This window comes from Prionailurus bengalensis, chromosome X, assembly GCF_016509475.1.
Source record: "Prionailurus bengalensis isolate Pbe53 chromosome X, Fcat_Pben_1.1_paternal_pri, whole genome shotgun sequence".
In the NCBI taxonomy this organism is placed as follows: Eukaryota; Metazoa; Chordata; class Mammalia; order Carnivora; family Felidae; genus Prionailurus; species Prionailurus bengalensis.
This window is the reverse complement of record NC_057361.1, coordinates 70,051,628-70,075,843: the sequence shown is the minus strand read 5'-3', so window position 1 is coordinate 70,075,843 and position 24,216 is coordinate 70,051,628. Positions and strand designations below refer to the sequence as shown.

At 36.5% G+C, this 24,216-nt stretch overlaps 1 protein-coding gene across 1 annotated transcript in view; it reads left to right on the top strand.

The window, feature by feature from the left end:
* RPS6KA6 (ribosomal protein S6 kinase A6) overlaps positions 1–24,216 on the top strand; it is a 176,109-nt gene that overhangs the window by 26,869 nt on the left and 125,024 nt on the right. The window contains exons 2-3 of the mRNA XM_043569575.1: positions 1,183–1,242; positions 17,595–17,711. Coding sequence (XP_043425510.1) covers positions 1,183–1,242; positions 17,595–17,711 — 177 coding nt within the window. The remainder of the gene's footprint in view (positions 1–1,182; positions 1,243–17,594; positions 17,712–24,216) is intronic.

Sequence of the window (24,216 nt, the reverse complement as noted above, 5' to 3'; positions counted from 1 at the left end):
ATGGAGGAATCTAGAGAGTGTTATATTAAGTGAAATGAGTCAATGTGTATATATATATGTGTGTGTGTATATACACACACATATATATACACATATATGTGTGTGTGTATATATATATATATATATATATATATATATATATACATACATACACGTATCTCACATCTTATTTATCCATTTATCTACTAGTGGATACCTAGGTTGCTTCCATATCTTGGCTATTGCAAGTAATGCTGCAATGAACATAGGAGTGGATGTATCTTTTCCAATCAGTGTTTTTTTTTTATTTTTATTTTTTGCTTTAGGTAAATACCCAGAAGTAGAATTGCTGGATTGTATACTATTTCTACTTTGAATTTTTGGAGAAACCTCTATACTATTTTCCACAGTGACTACACCAATTTACATTTTCACCAGCACTACACAATGGTTTTGTTTTCTCCACATCCTTATCAATGCTTGTTATTTCTTGTCTTTTTATAATTGTCACTCTCATTGGTGTGAGATGATATCTCATTGTGGGTTTGACTAGCATTTTTCTGATGATTAGTACTGTTGAGCATCTTTTCATGTGCCTATTGAACTTCCGTATGTCTTTGGAAATATGTCTATTTAGATCTTCTGCCTATTTTTAATATTTTTTTACATTTATTTATTTTGGAGAGACAGAGACAGAGAATGAGCAGGGGACAGGCAGAGAGAGAGAGGAAGACACAGAATCAGAATCAGGCTCCAGGGTCGGAGCTGTCAGCACAGAGCCCAATGCAGGGCTTAAACTCACGAACCATGATATCATGACTTGAGCTGAAGTCAGATGCTCAACCTACTGGGCCACCCAGGCGCCCTATTTTTAATTGACTTTTTGGTGTTGGGCTGGGGATACTATTAATGAAACCACAAAGGTCATATGGTTAGTATATGTTAATCTATCATAGCAATGCTCTAAATACTATGGAATGAAATCTACAGCTCTGAAAGTTAAGGATTCTCAAGAATAATCTGGAAACCATATTTAATGTTCCTTTTCTAAATACCTTTTATATGTCTTTTGTCAGTTTGTGTTTCAGTAAGAGTGGATCTTGTTAGATCGTGATGGGAAATGCCTAGTTGTTATATTTTTCTTAGTTCTTATTCTTATTCTAGTAATCCTGAACTTTGGTTTTTGATTTGAATATTTTTCAGGTGGATGGTCTTAAAATGGTTGATGAGCCAATGGAAGAGGGAGAAGCAGATTCTTGCCAAGTAAGTACTCACATTAATTCATTAAGGTACATTTTTAAAATATAAGGAAAGAGAATAATGGGAAAAGAGAAAGTCTTCTGTCACTTAAATAAATTTATTCAGGTAAGTTAATAATAAGCAAATTCATTTATTAATAAAATAATAGCAGTTTAAAATATAAGACAGTTTTCTTGTTAGAAATTTTTATAACTGAAGTGGTTTTTTAAAAAAATATTTATTTTGAGAGGCAGAGAGAGAGCACAAGCTGGGGTATGGGCAGAGAGAGAAGGGAGAGAGAATCTCAAGCAGGTCCTGTGCTGACAGTGTGGAGCCCAATGAGGAGCTTGATCTCATGAACTGTGAGATTATGACTTGAGCTGAAATCAAGTTAGACACTTAACTGACTGAGCCACCCGGGGGGCCCCAGTGAAGTTTTTTTTAAACAACTTTATTGAGGTATAATTTACATGCCATGAAATTCACTCATTTTTAGTGTAATGAATGAAATTTTTACTTGCTAGCATATGAGTAAGTGTAGCACTAAAATACACAGTCTTCTACATTAAACTATATCAGGTTATGCTCAACTTTTGGGTAGAAAGGAGATTTAATGTAGAAATATTTAACCTGAGATCATTTAAAATCCATTTCTTGGCTTTGAAAAAGTTTTACAACTAAATTATTTCAGTAGTTTCTAACTAGTTTTTTTTTAAGTTTATTCATTTATTTTGAGAGAGAGAGAGAGAGAATATAAGCGTGTGTGTGGGGAGAGAGAGAGAGAGAGAGAGAGAGAGAGAGAGAGAGAGAGAATCTTAAGCGGGTCCCACAATGTCAGTGCAGAGCCTGATGTGAGGCTTGAATTCATGAACTGCGAGATCATGACCTGAGCTGCAATCAAGAGTAGGATGCTTAACTGACTGTACCACCCAGGTGCCCTAGAAGTTTCTAACCAATTTTAAAGACCATTTAACTATTAGGCCATTCAATGCCAGGCCTATATACTAGACTGTCATTGTACAAGGTCTAGTTTTCTTTTTCTTTTTCCTAATGTTTATTTATTTTTGGAAGAGAGAGAGAGAGAGACAGAGCATGAGAGGGAGAGGGGCAGAGACAGAGAGGGAGATACAGAATCTGAAATAGGCTCCAGGCTCTGAGCCATAAGCACAGAGCCCAAAACATGGCTTGAACTCAGGAATGCTGAGATCATGACCTGAGCCGAAGTTGGACACACAACCAACTGAGCCAGCCAGGTGCCCTAAGGTCTAGTTTTATGGAAGAGTGTTCTTAAGTTTTCAAGAAGTGTCTAAGATGGACATCCACATTTATTTTGTTATTTTATGATTATCATTTTAATTGATATTTTCATGGAATTATGGACTGTTTAAGCTGTAAGGAGCCTCAGAGATAATATTTTATAATAACCTCATTGTATATTTAGGCAAGTCTTTTGAGACTTGGAGAGGTTGTTATACTAGGTCATCAAAATAACAATAGCAGAAACAAGACTTATGACCCAGTGTGCCTCATGCTAAGTCATCTGTGTATTGTGTAGACTCAAAGAAGTGGAAAATAAGGAAAGCTCCATACTTTTTTATTTAGTTATTGATAAAATCAACCTTGATGTCCTTTTTTTTCCTTGATACTAGTTTATAAGAGGATCTTTTTATTTTTTTATTTTTTATTTTTTAAAAAAAAATTTTTTTTTCAACGTTTTTTATTTATTTTTTTGGGACAGAGAGAGACAGAGCATGAATGGGGGAGGGGCAGAGAGAGAGGGAGACACAGAATCGGAAACAGGCTCCAGGCTCTGAGCCATCAGCCCAGAGCCCGACGTGGGGCTCGAACTCACAGACCGCGAGATCGTGACCTGGCTGAAGTCGGACGCTTAACCGACTGCGCCACCCAGGCGCCCCAAGAGGATCTTTTTAGATAGGACCAGGAGAGATATTTAAATTGGGTTTCTCCAAGACTCTTATTTGAAATAGTCTATGTAAAAATTCACTGTCTCTTCAGGTTGTGATGATGTAACAATAATCTTACTTCTGCTTAATAAGAGGTAAAATGTTGTCATTATGGCTTTTGCACTTTACTTGATATTAGTAACATGTTAATTTTGAGTATAATTAAATGTAAGCTGCTATCAAAGTCATCTAAAGCTTTATTACAGATCATGTATACTAGGAGGCATAGTTGTAATTATGTTACTAGTTTATAAAACATAAAGTGTAAGAAAATACAAAAGGCAGTGGGGAAGGGTATATTTGAGTATTAATAAATTAACAAGGAAATGCCATGCCCCACACCATAGGAGGAAGACAAAAAAAAAAACCCAAAACAACTATGTATGTGCATGTGTACATAAGTACATGTGTAGCCAACATAAAAATATAGATATATACATAGGGTTATTGTCAAATATTTGCCTTCCCAATTTTAATGAAAGATGAGTCAAGAATTACAGTTTTAATGGAAAAGCAGTAAAATATACAGTGATAGATGTTAATATGATCTAAATTAGACAGTCAACTTCAGTATCTAGAAAGGGAAATCTGAAGTATTGGAAAATAAGAGACCTAGAATCACTTCCAAGGATTTGATTTAGTTTATAGCCTGAGCTATTGGAACTTAAAACAAAGTACATTTGCTGTGCAATGGTTCAGGTACTCATTTTGTGTCAGTTAAATGATGTGGGTGATAAGAAACACTAACCATATAAATTTATATCTTTGTGTACTGGTTTAAAATATAGGATTTGAGGGGACGTAGTTGCCTATTCCAGTGTGATGCTGGCAGATGTGTGTTTTTTTTGCAGCTGTCTCTTTTTTGTTTAATAATGGAATGTTGTAGATTGCTCTGTGATGCAGAGATTCTTTAAACAGTGTTCTTTAAATTTGAACTTAGGTATTGCTTATGTTGCCTGATGCTGTTTTGTGATTGACTGATTTAAACAACCGATCTACTTCATCTCACTTATCATAGCTTTATACTTTCATGGTCATCTGATCTCTTTTCTTCAGTTAAAACAAGCAAAGTTAATTAAATTGCTTCCCAAACTTCCTGTATGTGTCCAGCATATTATTGACAAGACTAAATTATAGTTCATATAATTTTAATATGTCTAGTTTAGTTAGAATTAATTTTTTCATTTCTCAAGACAATGTTCACATTTGGTAAGTATTATGTAACAGCTCACTGATAAAAGATATTTGATACCATATTCATCACCTAGTCCCTTACTTCTCCCAACTGTGTCCAGGCTAGAAGAAAAAGGTGTTATAATTCTTCTTTAGTAGATTACTGACATGAATTAATTGTTTTATGTTGTCAAAATGAATAGAGATGTCTTATATTTCCTAGTTTGTGATCCATTTATATTTACTTTTAAAGTTTGTGTGGAATGATTATTTTTCCTGAAATAAGATACATATTTTTAATGTTACCAATATTTTAGAAATTTCAAAAGAATATTCACTTAACACTTAGATTTTTTTAGTTTATTCCATTAGTACATCAGCAGTATGTTTAATCTCCAAGCTGATATATATTTTTAATACCCAGAAATAAAAAGGTTACATTTAACTGAAAATGTACATAAAAAAATGATTTCCTGATATTTTGAAGCCCTACATTTCTAATTTTGAAAACCATTCTAGACATATGTCTGTAGTAAGAATCCTTTAAGAAATATTCTTTTACAAGTGTGTTTTACTTAAACTCAGGTATAGCTGTAAGTAGGAAGTCTTTTAACTTTGGGGGCCTGCTTCTTTATGGTGGATTTTTCCTTCTTTTATTTCCTTCCCATTCTAAAAATTTATCCTTGCTGTGCTTCAATGTTTTTCTTTCCTTGGAAAGTTGGTTCTTTTTATTCATTTAGTGTTTTTTAAAAATTTCAAACCCTTGTATTACAGGTATGCAAAACTCTTAGATAAACAATTATTGTTCAACTAAACATTGATGGACAGCCAATATAAGGTAGAGTTCCATGCTAAACCACAAAGGATGCAAAGATAAATAGTATAAATAATTCAATGACTTCAATTTTTATAGACATTTTGTGGTTTTCAAAATTCTCTAACCCAGATATGAAATGGATAGGGCAGGTTTTATTCCAATTTTATAGATAAGGGAACTAAAGAGATAATTCTATAAAGTAGAATAAACCAAGCCAAGTGGGAACTAGTTTGCCATCCTTCTTTGGTTTTCAGTCATTCATACAAATTGATACTGTTTTCCCAACCTAAATATTTGGCAATTACTTTTCAATATGTACATCATTTGAAATGTTTTCTTCATCCTAGTGGCATTTTGACATGTACATTATTATTACTGTTAGCCTTCGTTCAAAGTATGCTGATACTTCGCTTGGTTTTCAGTGACCCTGGATTATTCACTGCTTTCCCACAATAAAGAAAGAAGACCTGCATGAGAAAAATACATCAAGCCGCTTTCCCAAATCTCTGCATGTACATTTTAACAAATCCACAACTACATGCTTTTGGAATTTCCTGATGATCAAACTGGCCTATCTACTCCCAAATAAAACACATGTTTGGACAGGTGGATATGGCATTATTGAATAAAACCCCCAAATTTATGCTTTTAAAATCCCTCTTCTTTTTAAGTTAAAAAAATTTAATTCCAGTATGGTTAATATACAGTGTTATATTAGTTTCAAGTGTACAATATAGCAAGTCAACAATTCTATACATCATCCAGTGCTCATCATGACAATTATACTCCTTAATCTTTTTTTTTTAAGTTTATTCATTATTGAGAGACTGAAGGAGACAGCATGAACATGGGAGGGTCAGAGAGAGGGAGAGACACAGAATCCAGGGCAGGCTCTAAGCTCTGAGCTGTTAGCACAGAGCCCGACCTGGGGCTCAAACTCACGAGCTGTGAGATCATGACCTGAGCCTAAGTTGGACACTTAACTGACTGAACCACCCAGGTGCCCCATTATACTCCTTAATCTTCACCACCTGTTTCAACCATCCTCCCCCCCACCACCTCCCCTCTGGTAACCATCAGTTTTTTCTTAATAGTTTAGCATCTGTTTTTTGGCTTCTCTCTCTCTCTCTGTCTCATTCTCTCTCTCTCTCTCTCTCTTTCCCCCATGCTCCTTTGTTTTGTTTATTAAATTCCACATATGAGTGAAATAATATGGTATTTGTCTTTTTCTAACTGACTTGCTTCACTTAGCATTATACTTCCTAAGTTCATCCCTTTTCTTTTGACCTCTTTTCTGGAGGTATCTATGCTTAGTTCCATAGTCCAAGGAAACTGTTGTAATAGAATTATATAGTATGAATTCCTAATAGATTGTCATCAACTTTTCTTTCTCATTAACAGATGATTTGAAATTGGTTTTCAAATGAATGGAGCAGTAGTGTACTCAGAAGTTCATTTTGAACTATATCAGTATATTTTTCCAGTGTTATAACATTGTTGACCCCTGAATTAAAAAGATGATCACAGATTATAGATATCAGAGCATACTATTTTGGTTGTTACTGAGCATTCATAATTTTTGTATTTATCAACAATTACTATGATATTCTAAAAAATCACCAAATTTTTTCATATGGTGTTGGAAAGAATAGTGGTTCCTATTTCAAAGTTATTAAATCTTAATTTCACAGTACCAACTGTCTTTACACAGATCAACTATGATTAGGTACTTTGTATAAGTTTGCAAGGGCTGCCATAACTAAATACTACAGGCTAAGTAACTTAAAAGACAAATTTATTTTATCACAATTATTGAGGCTAGAAGTTCAAGATCAAGGTGTTGGCAGAGCTGGTTTCTTCTGAGGCCACTCTCCTTGGTTTTTTAAAAATTTCAAACCCTTGGTTTATAGATGGCTGTCTTCGTGCTGTGCCTCATCCTTTATGTGTCTGTTTCCTAATCTCCTTTTCTTATGAGAATACCAGTAATATTGGATTAGGATTGGGTCCATCCTAATGACCTTATTTTACCTTAATTACCTTTTTAAAGGCCCTGTCTCCAAATAGTCATTCTGAGCTACTGGGGGTTAAGACTTTAGCACATGAGTTTTGAGGGGAAAAGATTTAGCCCATAATGTATAGTATACCATTTTGTTTCATTAGGGAATGTGATATATAAGACAAAAAAAATGTTATCTTCAAGTCTACATTTTATCCTATATTCCCAATGTGTTGCACTGTACCTAATACATAGTGTATGTTCCTTAAATGTTGATTTATCTGAATGAGTGAATGATTAAAGAGAAAAGACTGTATAAATGGGAAGATTATGTAATATATCATGACTTCATTGTACCAGAATAAAGAACATTTTTTGAAGATGATTCATTCCTAAGAGAAAACAAATGGATTGCTGATAGGTACATCACTATCTTATTTCAGGCTAGAATGCTTCCAGTCTCAAGCTTTTGGAATAGTGCAGAAGCAGAAGAAAGTGAATTAGTGGAAGGGAAAAGGGCTGCAGATGACACAAAAATGTTTTAATAGTAAACATCAATAAGTATAGCCTTGGGGAGGCTGAGACATGTTAAGCAATAGACAAGACTAGGGTGGGGAGTAGATGAAATTAGACTGATATTACAAATGATGACACAGAGGGTGTCATGATTTGACAATAAAAAGAGCTAGTACATACAAAATATAAAACACTTCTGTAATAAGTAGCTGTGGATGTGTGTGTATTTGTGTATCTATATATACCCATATAAGTATATCTTAGAAACACCTAAATAACTTTTTCAGTCCTGATCATGTATCAGAATCATCTGGGGAGGTTTTAGAAAATGCTAGGTCTCACCCTAGTTCTACTGGACCATAATCTCTGAGGGTGAGACTCAAACATGTGTATTAAATAAATATTTATTGATGAAGAAGAGGAAGATGGCAGCGTAGGAGGAAGCTGGGCTCACCACGTCCTGCTGACCAATTAGATTCCACCCACATCTGACTAAATAACCCAGAAAACTGCCAGAAGACTAGCAGAATGGACTCTCTGGAGCCAAGCATAGATGAGAGGCCCACGGAAAGGGGTAGGAAGGACTGAGAGGCGTTGCGCAGTACACGGACTGATGGGAAGGAGCCGGGGCAGTGGAGGGGCAGCCAGCCCACCTGGCAAGGTAGAGCCCCCGAGTCTGGCTTGCAAAAGTGGAGGGGCCAGACGGAGTGTGTTCTGACAGCCATTGGGACTTCACATCTGGAATATTATAAGTCAATAGCTCTGCTCTGAGAATGGGGGAGGCTAGAGGACAATGGGAGGGAGAGTTGTTGACCCCCAGAGGACAGAGCTCAGATTCATGGAGAACAAAGGTGCTCGCCAGCACCATCTCTCTCGCCCATCCCCCAGCCAAAATCCCAAAGGCAACCAGTTTCCGTCACTGAACTTGCTTGCACCACGCAAACACCCAACGTTGTGCTTCTGTGGATCCATCCCTGTGACGGATCTGCCTCCCTAGCAGTGCCACAGGGCCCCTTCTGAAGTGGACCACCAAAGGCAAAATGAGCTGAGTCTGCCCTTCGCACCCTTGTGCACCTTGCGGATCCCCCCCCCCCCCCCGGCTACCACACCAGATCCCATAGAAGCAGCAACACAAGCCTGGCAGTGTGCAAGTAGCCCAGACAAGGGCCACACCACTCCGCAGTGAGTCCTACCCCTGGGAGAAGGGAAGATAAGGTACACAGCAGTCTGACTGTGGCCCCAGTGGTGGGCTGGGGGCTGACATTGGGTCTGACTGTGTCCCCGCCCACCAATGCAAGTTACTCAAGACAGCACAGAGGAAGAGCCCTGCTGTTCTGCGCCACTCCAGGGTCTATCCAAAATGACGAAATGGAAAAATTCATCTCAGAAGAAACTCCAGGAAGTAGTGACAGCTAACGAACTGATCAAAAACGATTTAAGCAATGTAACAGAAAATGAATTTGAAATAATAGTCATAAAATTAATGGCTGGGCTTGAAAAAAGCATAGAGGACAACAGAGAATCTATTACTACAGAGATCAAGGGATTAAGAAGTAGTCAGGAGGAGCTAAAAAATGCTATAAATGAGGTGCAAAATAAAATGGAGGCAACCACAGCTCGGATTCAAGAGGTAGAGGAGAGTTAGGTGTTAGAAAATAAAATTATGAAAAAGAGGAAGCTGAGAAAAAGAGATAAAAGAATCCAGGAGTATGAGGGGAGAATTAGAGAACTAAGTCACACAATTAAACATAATAACATACACATAATTGGGATTTCAGAAGAGGAAGAGAGAGGGAAAGAGCTGAAGGTGTACTTGAAGAAACCATAGCTGAGAACTTCCCTGATCTGGGGAAGGAAGAAGGCATTGAAAGCCAAGAGGCACAGCGAACTGCATTCAGACGTAACTTGAATCAATCTTCTGCACAACATATCATAGTGAAACTGGCAAAATACAAGGATAAAGAAAATTCTGAAGCAGCTAGGGATAAACAGGCTCTAACATACAAAGGGAGACTGATAAGACTCGTGACGGATTTATCTACTGAAACTTGGCAGGCCAGAAAGGAATGGCAGGAAATATTCAATGTGATGAACAGAAAAAATATGCAGCCAAGAGTCCTTTATCCAGCAAATCTGTCATTTAGAATAGAAGGAGAGATAAAGGTCTTCCCAAACAAACAAAAACTGAAGGAATTTGTCACCACTAAACCAGCCCTACAAGAGATCCTAAGGGGGACCCTGTGAGACAAGGTACCAGAGACATCACTACAAGCATGAAAGCCGCAGGCATCACAATGACTCTAAACCCATATCTTTCTATAATAACACTGAATGTAAATGGACTAAATGCTCCAACCAAAAGAGATAGGGTATCAGAATGGAAAAAGCAAAACAAAACCAAGACACATCTATTTGCTGTCTACAAGAGACACATTGTAGACCTTAGGACACTTTCAGATTGAAACTGAGGGGATGGAGAACTATCTATCATTCTACTGGAAGTCAAAAGAAAACTGGGGTAGCCATACTTATATCAGAAAAGCTAGAGTTTCAATTAAAGGCCGCAACAAGAGATGAAGAAGGGCATTATATAATAATTACAGGGTCTATCCATCAGGAAGAGCTAACAATTATAAATGTCTATGCGCCAAATATGGGAGTCCCCAAATATATAAAACAATCACAAACATAAGCAATCTGATTTATAAGAATGTGGTAATTGCAGGAAACTTTAATACTCCACTTACAACAATGGAGAGATCATCTAGACACAGGATCATTAAAGAAACAAGGGCCCTGAATGATACGTTGGATCAGATGGACTTGACAGATATATTTAGAACTCTGCATCCCAAAGCAACAAAATATACTTTCTTCTCGAGTGCACATGGAACATTCTCCAAGATAGATAACACACTGGGTCACAAAACAGCCCTTCATAAGTATACAAGAATTGAGATCATACCATGCATACTTTCAGACCACAATGCTATGAAGCTTGAAATCAACCACAGGAGGGGCGCCTGGGTGGCTCAGTGGGTTAAGCGTCCGACTTCGGCTCAGGTCATGATCTCCACAGTTCGTGAGTTTGAGCCCTGCTTCGGGCTCTGTGCTTACAGCTCAGAGCCTGGAGCCTGCTTCACATTCTGTGTCTCCCTCTCTCTCTGCCCCTTCCCTGCTCATGCTGTGTCTCTCTCTGTCTCAAAAAAAAATAAACATTAAAAAATTAAAAAAAAAGAAATCAACCACAGGAAAAAGCCTGGAAAACCTCCAAAACCATGGACGTTAAAGAACACCCTACTAAAGAATGAGGGGGTCAACCAGGCAATTAGAGAAGAAATTTGAAAAATATATGGAAACAAATGAAAGTGAAAATACAACAATCCAAACGCTTTGGGATACAGCAAAGGCAGTCCTGAGAGGAAAATACTTTGCAATCCAGGCCTATCTCAAGAAACAAGAAATAATCCCAAATACAAAATCTAACAGCACACCTGAAGGAAATAGAAGCAGAACAGCAAAGAACCCCAAACCCAGCAGAAGAAGAGAAAAAGTAAAGATTAGAGCAGAAATAATCAATATAGAATAAAAAAAAAAACCTGTAGAGCAGATGAATGAAACCAAGAGTTGTTTTTTTTTTTTTTTGAAAAAATAAACAAAATTGATAAACCTCTAGCCAGGCTTCTCAAAAAGAAAAGGAAGATGACCCAAATATATAAAATCATGAATGAAAAGGAATTATTACAACCAATCCCTCAGAGATACAAGCAATTATCAAGGAATACCATGAAAAATTATATGCCAACAAACGGGTCAACCTGGAAGAAATGGACAAATTCCTAAGCACCCACACACTTCGAAAACTCAAACAGGAAGAAATAGAAAATTTGAACAGACCCATAACCAGCGAAGAAATTGAATCAGTTGTCAAAATCTCCCAACAAATAGGAGTCCAGGACCAGATGGGAAGATGGCTTCCCAGGGGAATTCTACCAGACATTTAAAGCAGAGATAATACGTATCCTTCTCAAGCTATTCCAAAAAATAGAAAGGGAAGGAAAACTTCCAGACTCATTCTATGAATCCAGCATTACTTTGATTCCTAAACCAGTCAGAGACCCAGTAAAAAAAAAGAGAACTACAGGCCAAGATCCCTGATGAATATGGATGCAAAAATTCTCAATAAGATACTAGAAATCGAATTCAACAGCATCTAAAAGGAATTATTCACCATGATCAAGTGGGATTCATTCCTGGGATGCAGGGATGGTTCAACATTCACAAATCAATCAATGTGATGCATCACCTTAATAAAGAAAAAAGAAAAGAAAAAAGAAAAGAACCATATGATCCTGTCAATTGATGCAGAAAAAATATTTGACAAAACTCAGCATCCTTTCTTAATAAATACCGTTGAGAATGTCGGGATAGAAGGAACATACTTAAACATCATCAAAGCCATTTATGAAAAGCCCGCAGTTAATATCATCCTCAATGGGGAAAAACCGAGAGCTTTCCCCCTGAGATTCAGAACACGACAGGGATGTCGACTCTCACCTCTGTTGTTTAACATAGTGTTGGAAGTTCTAGCATCAGCAATCAGAAAACAAAAGGAAATCAAAGGCATCAAGATTGGCAAAGATGAAGTCAATCTTTCACTTTTTGCAGATGACATGATATTATACATGGAAAATCCGATAGACTCCACCAAAAGCCTGCTAGAACTGACACATGAATTCACCAAAGTCGCTGGATACAAAAACAATGTACAGAAATCAGTTGCATATTTACACACTAATAATGAAGCAAGGGAAATACAAATAAAGAAACTGATCCTATTCACAATTGCACCAAGAAGCATAAAATACCTAGGAATAAATCTTACCAAAGATGTCAAAGATCTGTATGCTGAAAACTATAGAAAGCTTATGAAGGAAATTGAAGAAGATATACAGAAATGGAAAAATATTCCGTGCTCATGGATTGGAAGAATAAATATTGTTAAAATTTCAATACTACCCAAAACTATCTACACGTTCAATGCAATCCCAATCACAATTGCACCAGCATTCTTCTCGAAGCTAGAACAAGCAATCCTAAAATTCATATGGAACCACAAAGGTCCCGAATAGCCAAAGTAATTTTGGAGAAGAAGACCAAAGCAGGAGGCATCACAATCCCAGACTTTAGCCTCTACTACAAAGCTGTCATCATCAAGACAGCATGGTATTGCACAAAAACAGGCACATAGACCAATGGAATAGAATAAAAACCCCAGAACTAGACCCACAAAAGTATGGCCAACTCATCTTTGACAAAGCAGGAAAGAATATCCAATAGAAAAAAGACAGTCTCTTTAACAAATGGTGCTGGGAAAACTGGACATAAACATGTAGAAGAATGAAACTAGACCACTCTCTTACACCATTCACAAAAATAAATTTAAAATGGATAAAGGACCTGAATGTGAGAAGGGAAACCATCAAAACCCTAGAGGAGAAAGCAGGAGAAGACCTCTCTGACCTCAGCCATAGCAATCTCTTACTCGACACATCCCCAAAAGCAAGGGAATTAAAAGCAAAAATGAATTACTGGGACCTTATGAAGGTAAAAAGCTTCTGCACAGCAAAGGAAACAACCAACAAAACTAAAAGGCAACCAACGGAATGGGAAAAGATATTTGCAAATGACATATTGGACAAAGGGCTAGTATCCAAAATCTATAAAGAGCTCACCAAACTCCACACCCAAAAAACAAATAACCCAGTGAAGAAATGGGCAGAAAACATGAATAGACACTTATCCAGATGGCCAACAGGCACATGAAAAGATGCTCAACGTCGCTCCTCATCAGGGAAATACAAATCAAAACCACACTCAGATATCACCTCATGCCAGTCAGAGTGGCCAAAATGAACAAATCAGGAGACTATAGATGCTGGCGAGGATGTGGAGAAACGAGAACCCTCTTGCACTGTTGGTGGGAATGCAAATTGGTGCGGCCACTCTGGAAAGCAGTGTGGAGGTTCCTCAGAAAATTAAAAATAGACCTACCCTATGACCCAGCAATAGCACTTCTAGGAATTTACCCAAGGGATACAGGAGTACTGATGCATAGGGGCACTTGTACCCCAATGTTTATAGCAGCACTCTCAACAATAGCCAAATTATGGAAAGAGCCTAAATGTCCATCAACTGATGAATGGATAAAGAAATTGTGGTTTATATACACAATGGAGTACTACGTGCCAATGAGAAAGAATGAAATATGGCCCTTTGTGGCAACGTGGATGGAACTGCAGAGTGTGATGCTAAGTGAAATAAGCCATACAGAGAAAGACAGATATCATATGTTTTCACTCTTATGTGGATCCTGAGAAACTTAACACAAACCCATGGGGGAGGGGAAGGAAAAAAAAAAGAAGTTAGAGTGGGAGAGAGCCAAATCATAAGAGACTGTTAAAAACTGAGAACAAACTTAGGGTTGATGAGGGGTGGGAGGGAGGGAAGGGTGGGTGATGGGTATTGAGGAGGGCACCTTTTAGGATGAGCACTGGGTGTTGTATGGAAACCATTTTGACAATAAATTTCATATTAAAAAAATGAAAAAAAATATTTTACTATTAATTTTTATTAGCAGCTAGGGCATTGTAAGCTACTATCTACTTAAAGGCAAACTATCCATAATTTAGTAATATAATGCATAGTAGTTGTTTTCCTGGGGAGTTATATTTTTATTAGAGAAGACAGATGGCCAATTAGCAAGTTAATATCAGGATTTAAAAAAAAATACAGATTCTGGTGTCATTATGCTCTTCATTTGTATTGAGTACCACACAGTGTAATAAAACTACTGACCATGGGTAATCTGGAAAAATGTTTATTTATATTCCTCACACTCTAAGGAAAAATGCATATTTAATTAAATTTAGAAATAAAGGCAGTTGTATTCAAAACGACATTATCCATTATCCAGAATGAATTTCCTGTTTGCCTATATCCTTTAAGTATTAAAAAAATAATTTTGGACACATATTTTTCTGTTTTTCTAAAAGGTATTTAAAAATAATTTTGAGGCTTCTTACTAGTTAATTTATCTTTAAAATCTTTCTTTTTACAAGTGAGAATAAGCTGATGGTTGCCAGAAGGGAGGGGAGCTAACGGATGGGCCAAATGGGTGAGGTGGAGTCAGAGATACAGGCTTTCAGTTACAGAATGAATAAGTCATGGGAATAAGATCTACAGCATAGGGAATATAGTCAATGGTACTATAATAGCTTTCTATTGTGACAGATGGTAGCTACACTTGCGGTAAACATAGGATATCATACAGAATAGTTGAATCCTACCTTGTATGCCTGAAACTAATGTAACATTTTGTGTCAACTATACTGAAAAAATGGTTTTCTTCATGCCCTTGTTACGAAATTGGGTGGATTTCTTTGGATGTCTGCTCCCATAAAATGAAACAAATATCGTGCTAAGCATTAGGAATGCAGAGATGAGTATGATTAATACCTGCATTCAGGCAGCTCATGGTCTAGTGGGAGAGAAAGACAAGGTGATGAGTTATTAGGACACAGTGTAACAATATTCTATGGTGACTATCCACTGGGAAAAGTGGTCTTTTCTAATATAGTAGCATTTTCATGTTGGAAATTTTATGGGAATGCTGCCAAAAATTGAAAGACATATTACATTTTTAAGGGATGGGCATATGTGGACTTTAATTAGAAGAGGTATTCGACAGACTCTTTCATTTGGAAGACATTCTTAGGGTTGGTGAAACTAACTAGAGTAGAGTATAGTTGTTTCCTTGGTGACAGTAATTAGAATAGAGTAGTTGCTTCCTAAATATGAACATTTAAAAAAAAACTAATGTCATCATGACCCATGTTTATAATGATTTTAAACAGGGCAGAAACTAAAGCGCTCATGCATAAAACTGCTGTACTGTGTTCAATATGGAATTGAACTTGGTGCACCTGGATGGCTCAGTTTGTTAAGCATCTGACTTTGGCTCAGGTCATGATCTCATGGCTTGTGAATTCGAGCCCCGTGTCGGGCTCTGTACTGACAGTTTGGAGCCTGGAGCCTTGTTCGGATTCTGTGTCTCCCTCTCTCTCTGCTCCTCCCCCCCCCTTTATCTCAAAAATAAACATTAAAAAAGTTAAAAAAAATCACAGACTTGTGGGGAAACCTTAAAGACCCTTTTAACATAACATGTTTGTCATGTGAGAATACTGAAATAAAGTGGTTTGTGATTTGGCCAAGGCTGCTTAGCTTATACATGGCAGAGCTAGGAGCAAAACTTAGTCTACTGACTCTTCTACCAGTATTCTTTCATGTGGATAGAAATTCCAGTAAGTGTTTTTATTATATTCTTTGAAGACTAGTAGTACATTCATAGTATGTGGTGAAAACTCAGTTAACCATAATTTAAAAGTATACAATCTGATGATGTTGCTTTTGGTATACGCATATTCTGTTGCAAAGGTGCATACAGATATGCCATACTTTAATCCAAAATGGTAGCTGCAAAGCATATGTATTTGCATTAAAAGGGGTTTTTCATTTTTTAAAAAAGAAACCCCTTCAAAAGGAAAACTCACTCTCATAGCTAGTTAAGAGTCTGCTGAAATAATATTTTAATGTGTAACGAACATCCATGGACATACGTTCAGAGCTGATTCTTCATTTATGACTGAATACTCCTCCTACCTACCACTCTGGTGAATTAATGTTTGACTACCTGTGTTATTTTAGCTACCATGAAGTCTAGCTTACTTGGGATTATGTTCGTGCCTGCTTTGGCCACAGCCACTATTTATTAATTAATTAAACCATGAATTGAGATGATTCTTGCCATCTAGACAAGATTTAATATGGTATTATGGAAATCTACCAAGATTTCTAGACATGGTGATTAACTGGTCATGTGAACTTAAACTCTGTGGATCTCAAGTTTTTTTCCACTATATAGTCAGAATGTTAGATACTATTTCCCAGCTCTTGTTATTTTGTGATATGTAATACATTTGACGTTTTTTCATCCTAGCTACTATGCTTCTCTAGGGACTAGAATTTCACCTCATCTGAGTGTAATCTTCACAGCTGAATAGAGCAACAAAAAGCAGAACAACACTCCCTGGGTACCTTCTTATCTGCCTGACCAGGTGGTAGGAAATCTGGCATATAATTTATATACAAAATTTCAATAACAAATATGGCCTGGAAACATTTGTTTGGGATTTGCAGATTTTGTTTGCCTATAGCCAGTTTTTCATTTCAATAATATGGCTAGTTGGACATTTAAGTATTTATATATCACTGACTACTTAAAAGGCTACAGTGGAATTCTATTTCAAAGAACTTTTGAAGCTCACATATTTTGTCATGCCCTATAATGCACAAGGTTTTATCTATCTTTTTTTCTGCATCTACTTCATAAATCATACTCCAATGAGGGTCCTTTTATTAAGTAGACTCCATGCCCAACATGGGGCTTGAATAAACCCTGAGACTGAGAGTCACATGCTTTACCAATATTATGATTTGGATGCTCAACCAACTGAGCCAGCCAGGCACCACTCCAGTGAGTTAGTTAGTTATTGATGTTTTTCTTGTGTCACTACCTAGTTGGAAGGGAAAGCTGAAACAGGAAAAGCTGAAACATAGATTTTATATGCTTATATTTACATGCAATTACTTAATAGGGGTGGTGAAGATGGTGGTGTATCTCTATGTGTTAGAAAACAGGGAAATGAATATACCAGTAGTCCATAAAACTCTGTGTTATATTAAAGGAGTTGGATATTCAGTTAATTTCTGGTGTGATTTCTGATTCTTAATGGAGCTAATCTTAAGATGTTGCAGCTGGATTTGAGTATTTTTGGATTTCTTTTTACAGGATGAAGGAATTGTTAAAGAAATCCCTATTACTCATCATGTTAAGGAAGGGTATGAGAAAGCAGATCCTGCACAATTTGAGTTGCTCAAAGTTCTTGGTCAGGGATCCTTTGGAAAGGTAATAAATGTTTTATTCCACATTTTTTCCTCTTCTAAACATTTAGCAAATAAAAGGTACACATATAGAAAAATCTGAAAATATGCCATTTCTAAATTTGTCAAAGGATACACACAAAGGTAATTCTGTAATTTTACTGCTTTTATTTCTACTTTTAATTCCATTTCTTTGTACTTCTCTATAATAATGAATGTTTTCTAGTACCTTTGGCTCACTGATTTCTTTTTTTCATGTATATTTATTTATTTTCAGAGAGAGAGAGAGAGAGAGAGAGAGAGAGAGAGAGAGCACTCACATGAGCAAGTTAAGGGCAGAGAGTGAGGGAGAGAGAGAATCCTACATAGTCTCCACATTGTCAGCACAGAGCCTGATGGTGGGGATCCATCTCATGAACAGCAAGGGCATAAACTGAGCCAAAATCAAGAATCAGATGCTTAGCTGACTGAGCCACCCAGGCACTCATCACTGATTTCTTTAGGACAAAATATAGCATGCTATTTATTAGCTGTCTAAATTAAAGTATTTTTTAAAAAAAGTCTTCCTTGTTTCTCTGTTCATATGCTTGCATGATTACAGCTTTCTCTCTCCTGATGATTTTATTTATATTCTGTAGCTCTATCACAAAAGCCAGAATGTAGGTATCAATTCATATATGAATGCATGAATTCACCTGTCATCTGTTAAAGTAGTATGTGTGTGAAGGACAAAAGGGAAAGATACTGGGTGACATGTGGATGATGTGAAACCCTACATTTAAGGAGCTTAAATTTCAAGAGAAAGAGAAAAAAATTGAGAAACATTAACTCAGAAATTCATTATTAAAACTGTATATTAAGTGCTTAATGGCATATAATTTTTAGAGGGTGTAGGTCTGGTTCTTGACTTTGTACAGCTAAAGATAGGGGAGAAAGATAAGGAGAAACTACTAATTTGAGTGTGGCTGAGATTTAGTTTTAAAGGGGAAAAGCAGGGCAACTGAGCAGTGATTATTATGATCTAAATCATTATGATTTAAATCATTTTAAAAGAAAGATACACACCCACACACACATAATTTAAATTCAAGTTTGTTAACATTCAGAGTAGTCTTGGCTTCAGGAGTAGAACCCAGTGATTCATCACTAACATACGACACCGAGTACTCATCCTGAAAAGTGCCCTTGTTAATGCCCATCACCCATTTAACCCAACCCCCACTCACATGCCCTCGAACATCTCTCAGTTTGTTCTTTGTAGTTTAGAGTCTCTTATGGTTTGCCTCCCTCTATGCTTTTATTTTATTTTCCCTTTCCTTCCCCTATGTTCATCTGTTGAGTTTCTCAAATTCCACATATGAGTGACATCATATGATGTCCGTCTTTCTCTGACAGGCTTATTTCACTTAGCATAATACCCTCTAGTTCCATCCACATAGTTGCAAATGGCAAGATTTCATTCTTCTCATTGCCAAATAGTATTTCATTGTGTGTGTGTGTGTGTGTGTGTATGTGTGTGTGTGTGTGTGTGTGTGTGTGTGTACCAAATCTTTCTTAATCCAGTTATCAGTGGATGAACATTTTGGCTCTTTCCATAATTAGGCTATTGTTAATAGCACTGCTATAAATATTGGGGTGTATGTGCCCCTATGAATCAGCATTTTTGTATTCTTTGGATAAATTCCTAGTAGTCCAATAGCTGGGTTGAAGGGTAGTTCTATTTTTATTTTTTTTAATTAAAAAAGGAACCTCCATACTGTTTTCCAGAGTGGTTGCACCAGTTTGCATTCTCACCAACAGTGCAAAAGGGTTCCTTTTCTCCACATCCTCGCCAACATCTGTTGTTTCCTGAGTTGTTAATTTTAGCCATTCTGACAGGTGTGAAGTGGTATCTCATTGTGGTTTTGATTTCTATTTCCCTTATGAGTGACATTGAGCCTTTCTTCATGTGTCTGTTAGACATCTGGATTAAAGTGTCTATTCATACCTTTTGCCGATTACTTCACTAGATTGTTTTTTGTGTGTTGTGTTTGGTAAATTCTTTACAGATTTTGAATACTAACCCTTTATCTGCTATGTCATTTGCAAATACCTTCTCCCATTCCATTAGTTGCCTTTTAGTTTTGTTGATTGTTTCCTTTGCTGTGCAGAAGGTTTTTATCTTGATGAGGTCCCAGTAGTTCATTTCTGTTGTTACTTCTCTTACCTCTGAAGATATATCAAGTAAGAAGTTGCTATGGCCTAGGTCAAAGAGGCTGTTGCCTGTTTTCCACTCTAGGATTTTGATGGTTTCCAGTGTCACATTTAGGTTTTTCACGCATTTTGAATTTATTGAATGTGTGTTGTAAGAAAGTATCTACGTTCATTCTTCTGCATGTTGCTGTCCAGTTCTCCCAGCACCATTTGCTAGAAAATATATTTTTTTTTCCGTTGGATAATCTTTCCTGTTTTGTCAAAGATTAGTTGGCCATATATTTGTGCTTCCATTCTGTATTCTCTATGCTATTCCATTGGTCTATGTGTTTCTTTTTGTGCCAATAGTATCCTGTCTTGATTATTACAGCTTTGCAATACAGATTAAAGTCTGGATTTGTGATTCCTCCAACTTTGGTTTTCTTTTTTAAGATTACATTGGGTATTTGGGGTCCAGAATTATTTTTTCTAGTTCTGTGAAGAATGCTAGTGTTATTTTGATACGGATTGCATTGAATGTGTAGATTTCTTTAGGTAATATTGACATTGTAACAACATTTGTTCTTCCAATCCATGAGCATGGAATGTTTTTCCATTTCTTTGTGTCTTCAGTTTCTTTCATAAGCTTTCTATAGTTTTCAGCATACAGATATTTTACCTCTTTGGTTAGGTTTATTCATAAGTATCTTATAGTTTTTGGTGCAATTGTAAATGGGATTGATTCCTTGATTTCTTTTTCTGTTGCTTCATTATTGGTGTATAGAAATGCAACTGATTTCTGAACATTGATTTTATATTCTGTGACTTTGATCAATTCATGTATCAGCTCTAGGAGGTTTTTGGTGGAGTCTTTCTGGTTTTCCATGTAGAGTATCATGTCATTTGTGAAGACTGAATATTTGACTTCTTCCTTGCTGATTTGGATGACTTGTAATTCTTTTTGTTGTATGATTGCTGAGGCTAGGACTTCCAACATTATGTTGAACAACAGTGGTGAGAGTAGACATCCATGTCATATTCCTGATCTTAGGGGAAAAGCTCTCAGTTTTTCCCCATTGAGGATGATATTAGCTGTGGGCCCTTCATGTATTGCTTTTATGATGTTAAGGTATGTTCCTTCTAACCCTACTTTCTTAAGGGGTTTTATCAATAAAGGATACTATATTTTGTCAAATGCTCTTTCTTCATCTATTGAAAAGATCATATGGTTCTTATCCTTTTTTTTTAATTAATGTAGTGTATCACATTGATTGATTTGCAAATATAAAAACAGCCTGCACCCAGGAATAAGTCCCACTTGATCATGGTGAATAATTCTTTTAATGTACTGTTGAATTGGATTTGTTAGTATTTGTTGAGAAATTTTGCATACAGTTTCATCATGGATATTGGACTGTAATTCTCCCACTTAGTGGGGTCTTTGTCTGGTTTTAGAATCCAGGTAATCCTGGCTTCATAGAATGACATTGGAAGCTTTTTTTCTTTTTCTATTTTTTGAGGGGGGAACATTTTGAGGAGTATAGGTATTAACCCTTCTTTAAATCTCTGATAGAATTCCCCTGGGAAGCCATCCGGTCCAAGACTCTTATTTGTTGTGAGGTTTTTGATAACTGATTCAATTTATTTGTTGGTTATGAGCCTGTTCAAATTTTCTATTTTTTCCTCTTTGAGTTTTGGAGGTATGTGAGTGTCTAGGAATTTGTACATTTCTTCCAGATTGTCCACTTTGTTCACATATAAGTTTCCCTAGTATTCTCTTATACTTGTTTTATTTTTGTGGTAGGTTGTCATCTCTCCTCTTTCATTTGTGATTTTATCTATTTGGGTCCTTTCTCTTTTCTTTTTGAGAAGTCTGGCTAGGGGCTTATCAATTTTGTTTATTCTTTCAAAAAACCAGCTCCTAGTTTCATTGATCTGTTCTATTGTTTTTTTGGATTCTATATCTTTTATTTCTGCTCTAATCTTTATTATTTATTTCCCTTCTTCTGCTGACTTTGGGCGTTATTCACTGCTCTCTTTCTAGGTCCTTTAGGTGTAAGGTTAGTTTGTGTCTTTGGGACCTTTCTTGCTCCTTGAGATAGGGCTAAATTGCAATGTATTTTACTCTTAGGACTGCACCCCAAAGGGTTTTAACTGTTGTGTTTTCATTTTCATTTGCTTCCATGTATTTTTAAATTCTTCTTTAATTTCCTAATTAACCCATTCATTCTTTAGTAGGATGTTCTTTAACCTCCATGTGTTTGAGGGCTTTCCAATTTTTTTCTTGTGGTTGACTTCAAGTTTCATAGCGTTGTGATCTGACAGTATGCCTGGTATGACCTCAATCTTTTTGTACCTGTTGAGGGGCGATTTGTGACCCATTGTGGGATCTATTCTGGTGACTGTTTCATGTGCACTGAGAATAAGGTGTACTCTGCTGATTTAGGATGAAATGTTTTCAATATACCTGTTAAGTCCATCTAGCCCAGTGTGTCATTCAGAGTTGTTGTTTCTGTGTTAATAGTCTGCTTAGATGATCTATACATTGTTGTAAGTGGAGTATTAAAATCTCTCACAATTATGATATTATTATAAATAACTTTGCTTTTGTTTATGATTACTTGATTTATATATTTTGGTGCTCTCTTTTTGTGGGCATAAATATTTATAATCATTAGCTCTTTTTGATGGAAAAAAACCCCTTAATTATGATATAATGCCCTTATCCATCTCTTGTTACAATCTTTGGTTTAAAATCTAGTTCATCTGATATAAGTATAGCTACTGTGGCTTTCTTTTGATGTCCATTAGCATGACAAATTGTTCTCCATCCTCTCACTTTCACTATGCTGGTGTCCTCAGGTCTAAAATGAGTCTCTTGCAGGCAGCATATAGATGGATCTTGTTTTTTTTAATCCATTCTGATACCCTACGTCTCTTGATTGTAACATTTACTCCATTTACATTCAGAGTGATTATTGAAATACATGATTTTAGTGCCATTGTGTTATCTGTAGATTTCATGTTTGTGGTGATATTTTCCAGTTGTTTGTAGTCTTTGCTGCTTTCCACTCAGAAAGAATCCCCCTTAGAATCTCTTACAGGGCTGATTTAGTGTTCAGAAGCTCCTTTAGTTTTTGTTCGTCTGGGAAAGCCTTTATCTCTCCTTTCTGAATGACAGCCCTGCTGGATAAAGGATTCTTGGCTGCATTTTTTTTTTCCTATTCAGCATATTGAACATTTCCTAGCACTTCCTTCTGGCCTGTCAAGTTTCAGTGGACAGCTCTGCTAATAATCTTATGTGTCTACCCTTGTAGGTTAATGACCTTTTGTCACTAGCTGCTTCCAGAATTCTCTTAATCTTAGTATTTTGCAAGTTTTGCTCTGACATGTTGTGATGTTGACCTCTTTTTGTTGATTTTGAGGGGTGTTCTCTGTGCTCTTGGACTTTGATGCCTATTCCTTCCCGAGATTGGGAAAGTTCTCAGCTATAATTTGTTCAAATAAACGTTCCACCCCTTTTTCTCGCTCTCTTCTTCTGTGACTCGTATCATATGGATATTGTTTCGTTTCATGGAATCACTTAGTTCTCTAATTCTTCCCTCCTATTCTCACAATTTCCTTTCCTTCTTTTTTTAAGCTTTATTATTTTCCATAATGGTTTCTTCTATTTCTCATATTCCCTCCTCTGCTTCTTCAATCCTTGGTGTCACTGTATCTAGTTTATTTAGCATCTTAGCTATAGCATTTTTTAATTCATCCTGACTAGTTCTTAGGTCTTTGATCTCTGTAGGAGGGGTTTCTCTGATGTGTTCTGTGCTTTTGTTCAAGACTAGCTATATTAGTCTTATCACTGTTACTCTAAATTTTTTTCAGATATATTATTTATATTTCTTTTGAGCAATTCTTTGGCTGTGATTTCTTCTTGACTTTTCTTTGGGAGAATTCCTCTGTCTTGTCATTTTGGCTGAACTTCTGTTTTAAAAGTTTGTTATGTTTCCTTCGCCTCAGAGTGCTACTATATTCCAAAAGGGTCATACACTCTCCAGGGCCTCACACTCCAGGCAGTGTTTCTGGTATATGTTTTATGTATTCTGCTCTGGTGTTTTGGCTGCTCTGTCCCACTGGTTAGTTCTGTGCAGAGCTTTTCCTCTCTTGCTGTGGTGGAGTGTTTGGACCTTTCACTAGGTATGCTTTGATTGGTTTGTTGTAGTAACCCTGGAAAAAAAATGAGGGGAAGCCTGATCCCATAAAAGGAGAAAAAGGAAAGGGGAGACAAGAAAACCAAACAGAGAATCAATAAACTATAATCTAATTCCAGAGAAAGAGAAAGGAAAATAAAGAAAAATAAAGAGAAA